The sequence below is a fragment of the Mizuhopecten yessoensis genome, unplaced genomic scaffold, assembly GCF_002113885.1.
Source record: "Mizuhopecten yessoensis strain PY_sf001 unplaced genomic scaffold, ASM211388v2 scaffold10797, whole genome shotgun sequence".
Taxonomy (NCBI): domain Eukaryota; kingdom Metazoa; phylum Mollusca; class Bivalvia; order Pectinida; family Pectinidae; genus Mizuhopecten; species Mizuhopecten yessoensis.
This window is the reverse complement of record NW_018408726.1, coordinates 1,368,820-1,377,367: the sequence shown is the minus strand read 5'-3', so window position 1 is coordinate 1,377,367 and position 8,548 is coordinate 1,368,820. Positions and strand designations below refer to the sequence as shown.

The 8,548-nt window shown below is 36.2% G+C and overlaps 1 protein-coding gene across 1 annotated transcript; it reads right to left on the bottom strand.

Annotated features, from left to right (window-relative positions):
- Positions 1–700: 700 nt before the first annotated feature.
- LOC110462467 (tubulin beta chain-like) lies at positions 701–7,507 on the bottom strand. Its single transcript, XM_021516421.1, has 4 exons — positions 7,366–7,507; positions 3,630–3,738; positions 2,118–2,473; positions 701–1,811 (listed from the first exon to the last, which is right to left on the bottom strand). The coding sequence occupies exons 1-4, from the start codon at positions 7,420–7,422 to the stop codon at positions 1,002–1,004; spliced, it is 1,332 nt and encodes a 443-aa protein (XP_021372096.1). The 5' UTR covers positions 7,423–7,507; the 3' UTR covers positions 701–1,001.
- Between the last annotated feature and the right edge of the window lie 1,041 nt (positions 7,508–8,548).

Below are 8,548 nucleotides of genomic sequence, written 5' to 3'. Positions count from 1 at the left end.
GTGAATCATGAAATTCGCCGTTTTAATAATGCTCAACGATTGCTTTATGGTTTCTTGCGGTTCTATTTTTGAGGACCTGACATTACTTAGTCTCGTTTAACCAGACTCTTTTTGTCTGCGCAAGCTACGCCGAAAAGAGATTACAAGTGATCAAGCGTCTGGTTGAACGAGACTAGACATTACTAGGTCTACATGTCGGGTATCGTCAATGAAGCAGAAAATCCTATCCATCCGGAACACCTTTAGGCCCTATTCACGAAACCCTTCTCAAACAGTCTGATCAAACCAATGTTCTTGTTACTCAATGAAATCGTGCTATATGATCACAAGTGTTCACATAGGAAATAGTCGGCTTAAAGATTCTCGAAAATATCTTCCAAATCACTTGCAAGATGTCATTTTGTTATTATGACATGACCAGAACAAGAAATAGGACTTCAGAACAGAATTTGCACGAGAACGGTTTCATGAATATGTGTCTTTTCTTTTTTTATACTAATTGTACTTTTCAATTATCTGTATTACTTATATTTGTATATAAATACTCCATGTCTATGTATTTATACTCTTATGTAAATAGTCCATATTTGTGTTCTTAAAGCTAGGTATAAATAGCCCGTCTACGACCACTTGCAGGAAAGAAATAGAAGCAGTTCTTTTATTCGATCAAAGACTGTTCTAAATAAAACAAGAAAAAACATATCGTTCGATCTTTTAATGATTGATTGAGTAGGTTACTCTTTCGTTCATCGTTAAAATAACAAAATGAAAATAACAAAATATTGCAATACGGTAAAACCATGGATATCTTGCTGTTCATAATTGCACATATATTCCCATTTCATTATAGTCATGATGTTGTATTATTTAAAAATGTTTTTTGTTGTTGTTAATATCATGCCTTGGTGTTTCTTTCATCTGATATCTGTCCTCTAGTTGATCCTTCTTTAGAAATCAGACGGACTAGATTTTTGTTAAAAGTTCTCAAAGTTTCAACGCATTTAAGCCTCTTCCTCTTCCTCGTCAAACTCTCCCTCCTCCTCGGCTGTGGCATCTTGGTACTGTTGGTACTCAGACACCAAGTCGTTCATGTTGGACTCGGCCTCTGTGAACTCCATCTCGTCCATACCCTCACCAGTGTACCAATGCAAGAAAGCCTTACGACGGAACATAGCGGTGAACTGCTCAGAGATACGCTTGAAGAGTTCCTGGATGGCGGTGCTGTTACCAATGAAGGTACCAGACATTTTGAGACCACGTGGTGGGATATCACAGACGGCAGTCTTGACGTTGTTAGGAATCCATTCAACGAAGTAGCTGCTGTTCTTGTTTTGTATATTTAACATTTGTTCATCGACTTCCTTCATGGACATACGTCCCCGGAAGATTGCAGCAACGGTAAGATAACGTCCGTGACGAGGATCGCAAGCAGCCATCATGTTCTTGGCGTCGAACATCTGTTGGGTTAGCTCTGGGACGGTAAGAGCCCTGTACTGCTGGCTTCCACGAGATGTGAGAGGAGCGAAACCAGTCATGAAGAAATGGAGACGGGGGAAGGGCACCATGTTGACAGCCAATTTACGGAGATCGGCGTTCAATTGACCAGGGAATCGGAGACAGGTGGTGACTCCGGACATGGTGGCTGAGACGAGATGGTTCAAGTCACCGTATGTGGGTGTGGTCAGCTTGAGGGTACGGAAGCATATGTCATACAAAGCCTCGTTGTCGATGCAGAAAGTCTCATCTGTGTTTTCTACTAATTGATGTACCGAAAGAGTTGCGTTGTATGGTTCCACAACTGTGTCAGACACCTGTATAAAGAAAAAATGATAATGTACAAATACAATTTCAGGACAAGTTTGTATTATTAATCACGATGCAAATACTATATAAAATCGACTGTGTGCAATATCAATACATTTTTTTTTTGTGTGTATAGCTATCGTCTACATGAAACATTGTGGTGCCAGCTCGATCTGAAAAGACGACATTCTATTTTCTTACATTTTAAGTCTTAAAGTGCTTCTATTTTAAGATGTCCTGATTCGATGACTTTCTCTGATTATTTATAAAATTCACTGTTTTCTTATGAATTGAATGAAAAAAAACCCGCTTACTTTTGGCGATGGTACTACGGAGAATGTGTTCATGATCCTGTCGGGGTATTCTTCACGGATTTTGGAGATGAGGAGTGTTCCCATTCCGGACCCAGTACCACCACCAAGAGAATGTGTAAGTTGGAATCCCTGAAGACAATCACATCCTTCTGCTTCTTTACGAACAACATCAAGAACAGAGTCTACAAGTTCAGCACCTTCTGTGTAATGTCCCTTAGCCCAGTTGTTTCCAGCACCACTCTGTCCGAACACAAAGTTGTCTGGTCTGAAGATTTGTCCAAAAGGACCAGATCTGACAGAGTCCATGGTTCCGGGCTCCAAATCAACCAAGATAGCACGGGGAACATATTTGCCACCTGTAGATATAACAAGAGGTCCAATGGGACTGAATCGCTCACCTGGTGTTAATCTCACACTTGTTATCTTAAAAGTGGACTAAAATAGAGCTACAGGCAGAATATCAGTGTTTGACTCATAAGAACATATTAAAAGATTTAAATATATGACGTTTGTGACCTCGAATGTCGAACAAGGACATTAGGTGGAACAGAGTTTATAGTTGTCCAACCCAGTATGCTTCTTACAAAATATCATTACCCTGGACCTTTTGGTTATACAGAACAAGTCATTTAAAGATTTAAATATACATTGACCACCGTGACCTTGAATATATGTCAAGGTCATTCACTTGAACAAACTTGGCGGTCCTTCATCCCAGCATGTTACTGGCCAAATATCATTATCCTAGGCTTCTTGGTTATTCAGAAGAATTTGTTTAAAGGTTTTAAAAATATTTGACAACTGTGACCTTGAATATAATTCAAGATCATGATTCGTTTGAACAAACTTGGTAGCCCTTTATCTCAGTATGTTACTGGCCAAATATCATTAGACTGGACTTTTCGGTTATTCAGAAGAAATTGCTTAAATGTCTTAAACATATTTGACCATTGTGACCTTGAATATAAGTAAAAGTCATTCATTTTAACAAACTTAGTAGCCCTTCATCTCAGCATGATACTGGCCAAATATCATCATCCTAGGTCTCTTGGTTATTAAGAAGAGGTTGTTTAAAGTAAAATATTGACGCCGGACGACGGACGCTGCACCACGGCATGTTATTAAACAACTAAAAACAACTTGATTCACATGTAAATTGGCAGATTATGATTGAATTTGTATCTAAATAGTAAAACAGGGAACAGAGGACAATGTCGTCTACACTCGTTAGACCATTTTATTATGAAAAAAGTACTTAAAATATTTTTTTAATCTTGTTATTTTATTAACAACAATGCTTATATCTTATTGGTTGATGGTTGATTGCAAAAACAGTGTGAAGTGTTGAAGTCGAATTAAGAAGCACAACCGTGACTTATTATCACTTCTGTGTGCTATTGTACATAAATGATGCTTTATCGATGTATACATCAATCTAAATATTAAGTACTAAAGCCTAAACAGGAGTCAGAACCGTCACTCACTATCACTTTTGTATGACACTATACATACCCGAGGCTTCAGTGAAGTAAACATCAATTCTCTCCAGTTGTAGGTCAGAATCTCCGTTATAAGATCCTGTGGGGTCTATTCCGTGTTCATCAGAAATCACCTCCCAGAACTGTGAAGACAACGAGATACTATTAAAGGTCTCATCATAGCCAATAAGGTATTTAACGAGTAAACTAGTTTTTATCATTATCACGTACGTACCTTAGTAATCTGTGTGCATGCAGAAAGCACCTTTTTATGTTATTTACGATATTACAAGAAAATAATTTGTCATTCTTTGTAACAGCATTGTGTGACGGAAATCCACACAACAACCTTACGATTGTTATCTGAAGTAAAGGACAACATGAGGACCTCAACCATAGCTTTAAAGTAAATAGAGCAGGGGTATTATTAAACTTCCGCTAGTCACTACTATAAACGGAAATGGAGTTTCTGAAGGTTTGCAAGAGCATTTATGGTTTATAATACACATAGCAATTTTGCCTGGGTTTGTGGCATATGGATTATATATTATATTAATTGTGAAATAGTGGGTTATCTTCAATATTTTGTAGAAAAGGCGAAATATCAAATATCTACGCAAGTTTTGATTGTTGTCTTGTTCCTTTTCATTCGATTTTTTCCTTCTTTTCATCTACATATTTTCTAACATCTTACATTGGCTTGTTCATTTACTTGTTTGCTGATTCATGAAACGCAAACACTAACATGTATTCAAATAATTGCATATATCTTCAAAAATATTAATAGGTTCCATGAATTTAACTAAAGTTATCTTCAATTCAATTAAAGATATGTCCAAATACTTTTACCAGTCTTTAGTTACTAAAGATAGATACCCCTGATTTATTTTCTCTCACTAATCTAATAAATAATCTTATAAATCTCGTTAACTCAGTCACCCCTGAAATTTCATAATGAACTATTCCAACTATTGAATTGGAAGAGTTCAAATGCGTCTTCAGGAGTGATTGAGGTATTGAACAAGATTTATAACAAACAGCTAAAACGTTCCTGGATCGATGCCAAATAGATTTATGTCTATGTCTAGGGGTACATTCCTACTGAATTTCATATCCAATCCCAGAGATGCTATGTTCATTTAAGACGAGCACTTCTGGAGTCAAGAACTGTGCTCAATAGTAAACATCTTTTTGATATATGAAAACGAATTCCTATATAAACACTTGCCTTATTTTCTTCTGGCTGAAACCCTAAAAAGGTTACATTTTTTTTTTTACCTTAGTGTCATAGTAGAACGTTTGGAATGATAACGACTGGTGAACTTAGGGACTGCGGTTTGCACATATACTCATTAACCCATGAAGACACATTTGAACACTTCCAATTCAAAGGATGGAATAGTTCATTATGAAATTTCAGGGGTGAATGAATTAGATGGTTGACTGTTATGACCTGCATGCTATTGGCTGTGTATGTGTGATTTCCTTAATGCATCCTTATGTATGAGAGAACAGAAACACCTTGAATCTAAATGATAAGACTGTCAATCAAAATTTGGAAATATAAGCTGGCTGGCCTTTATGTTTTGCCAAATGTTGAACTATGTATCTTGTTTTGGGAAAGAGGTTAATAATGTTGTAATACCTTTTGTAATGTGAGACAACAAAATATTGAAATAATTTATAACATCAGGACGCTATTTTGACACAGGATATAAAATAAACGTATTAACTGATTAACAAATTACAATGTTATCATAGTCATCAAATGAACCACAGCTCTTGTAGCAAATAGGCATGTTTATAAGAACATCGATTGAACTGAGGAAAACAGGATTACAAAAATAATAAGTATGTTTCTTTACCATTTTTACTGCCTTTTTCAGTTTAAGATGTTTGTTTGTTTGTGGGTTGGAAAATTACGTAAGCATGATCCTTTTACTGACCTTTTCAGCTTTAAAATGTGTATATTACTATAATAATGTTACAATGTTAAACAAAGCTCAAAGAAGATTTTAATGGACTTACCAATTAAGTACTGTTATGGATGTTTTGCATTTGATCATGTTTTATTCTGATGATTTTCTGTTTTGATGTACATTTTGTTAATTATTGTATATTTTATAACTACTTGACCAAATGTAAGACGAGTCGTTGACTCAACTTTGGAATCAAGTATAACTAAAGACTTGAATTATTATTATTAATAATTTACGCGGTCGCAGTAGACCGACGTTTACTCTACAGTTATCTCCCTTACTTAACAAAATGTGTACAGGTAAAAATACTAGTAACTACCGAGTACATGTTACGTATGCGTACCGACTGGTCATTGGACAGATGAAAATAAATGTGAATTGTATTACATGTGTACTTGTGTCTTATATCAGCTGATCTCGTAATCAACTGGGATCAAACAGGTGAGTGCTATTTAGTCAAAACAAACACGTTTTCCAAATAACAATGATAAAACCGTACACTATTCGTAAGTTATCGTAACTCGTCGAACGCAGTTAATGTCGCTTTCATGAGGACAGGGGCATTTACTTGTGTAGGGATCGTTGCACACGACTACTAGCTGTTTGTGTCCCGTAGAAACGTGTGCGAGTGATGTACAATATGTGTACCGGACCTCGATGCACCCGGGTTTATTCATGACTTTCTCTGTGCCTTTATATATATTTTCAAATTTGTTGTTCATTAAAAACATCAATTAATCAAGTAGTTTATTTCAGTTTTCATTGTTTTATTTGACACCATTACGAGACAATGTACGTTAATAAATAATACGTTTACAAAGCAATATTACAGGAGGACATCACACACACACACGTGTACCAATATCTATCAGTTGTCGACAAAACCATACGCGCGGGAGAAATTTACGCGGACGACCAACTCCGCGTTATAAGCGTACATTTTCCGCGCGCGTAATATTCCACGTTTACAGTACTAATTTCTGTCATGTAAACCTCGTGATGTTTGGATGAAAATGCAGCAAAGTTGATCGTTTCACTCATTCACCCCTGCAATTTCATAATGATCTAGGCCTAGCTGATAAAACAATGTAAAAAGGAAGCACGTTACACTATTGGCGCTTGAGTCACTACATGTGTGTACTGCTGACACTACATCTGCAGCACTACAGCGTGTGTCTAACAGAACGCTAGCGCGATACGTGTGTGTATTTACGCAGATGACTAAGGATAGCTAACGTGTTGTGTGTGACCTTTGAACTCGGACCGAGTGAGCGAAACACGGTATCTGGTTTCAAATTTCAGTTTGCTCAACTCCATGTGACTTTTTACTCGTTATAAAATTTGTATTCCAATATTCGTACATTTAAAAAGTCAATGCCTATGTATATATCTGATTTGTATAGATGTCTGGCGCTAGCTGGAACAGCTGGTCGGCCATGCAGGAGGACACCATATATTTAATATATTCCTCGACCTGCCGGTGGACCGGTATACAGATCATGACACACACTATATAAATAGCTTCTCCATATGCTTACCGCCACTCCCTGAAATGAGCAAGGAAGTTTTTCTTGTTTAACGTCTTTTGTGGTATCTAAACGATTTACAAATACTAATCTACATTATGTCATCTACAAAATCAAATGTTCAAAAACAGATTGTAAACTTTTTCTAACTAGGTGGAAAACACATGCTTTCAATTACGCCGCACATCATCGCTCTTCTAGGCCGGTGAACTGTGGAAGTAACATGCATTCAAGATTTTCTTTTAAACTGAAATATATGTCTGACCTTTGCTCCAATCTGGTTTCCGCACTGTCCGGCCTGTAGGTGAACTATTTCTCTCATCTTGGTTGTCAGTGTGATTTCGTACTACTGTTCGTTCTCAAAACGGCGATGTTAATGAGCATCCGTGTAGTTATACATCTTGAAGTAGTCACGTGGTCGACTTACTCAGAATCCGTTCAATAATAAAAGAAGTTCTCTTCTATTTCTTCGACATAATTTGTTGCATCATATTAATATCGTATTAGTATTTATACAATTCGAAATGCATTATGTTATGTAGGATAGAAGAGCTCGTCAGTTTAGTTGTGTATATATTAAATAGGACACGATATAATTAATAGTATGGTTGCCATGGTATCGCGGACATCCTAGTGTCCGTTTCAAGTTTGTCATATTGACGATTACGCGTAGTAGTATCACACTGGATTGTTGGTTGGTTGGCGTTTTTTTCGGGTTTAATCTCACTGACGGAAGTCGGTGTTCTGTCGGCGTTCACTGGATTGTACCAAGATATATGCGAGTCGAGTAAGTGTTATAAATACTTAGAGCATTCATGTCAACATTATCCTAAATTTATATTTAATCGAAAAAAGGAAACATTCGTCGTCAATTTGATATATGATTACAAACGTGTGTCTTTTACTGGTTGTCTTGCTAATAAGATATCGCTGATAGCCTTGCTCATAAGATATCGTTGATAGCCTTGCTAATAAGATATCGTTGATAGCCTTGCTAATAAGATATCGCTGATAGCCTTGCTGATAAGATATCGCAATAACTACAGTAACAATATTGATTTTTAAGTTATTTTGCCATCACATACATTTTAAGAAAAAGACTTCCTACGTTTTAACACGGACTTAGATCTAATTCCGTGGTTTTAAGTTTTTCAAATGATGGATAAAAAAATAAGCCTTTTTACGTTAAGTATATTTCCTGTTACATTGAGATTTTTAATGTTTGATTACAGGTAAGTTAAGACTTGTATGTCTATTTATACATGTACATTAAGACTTCATGTTTGATTACAACTACATAAAAATCTTCAGACCTAATTACAGGTACATTAAGATTTCATGTTTGATTACATGTATATAAAGATTTCATGCTTGATTACAGGTATATTAACATTGCGTGCTTGTTTACAGGTGTATAAAGATTTCATGCTTGTTTACAGGTGTATACA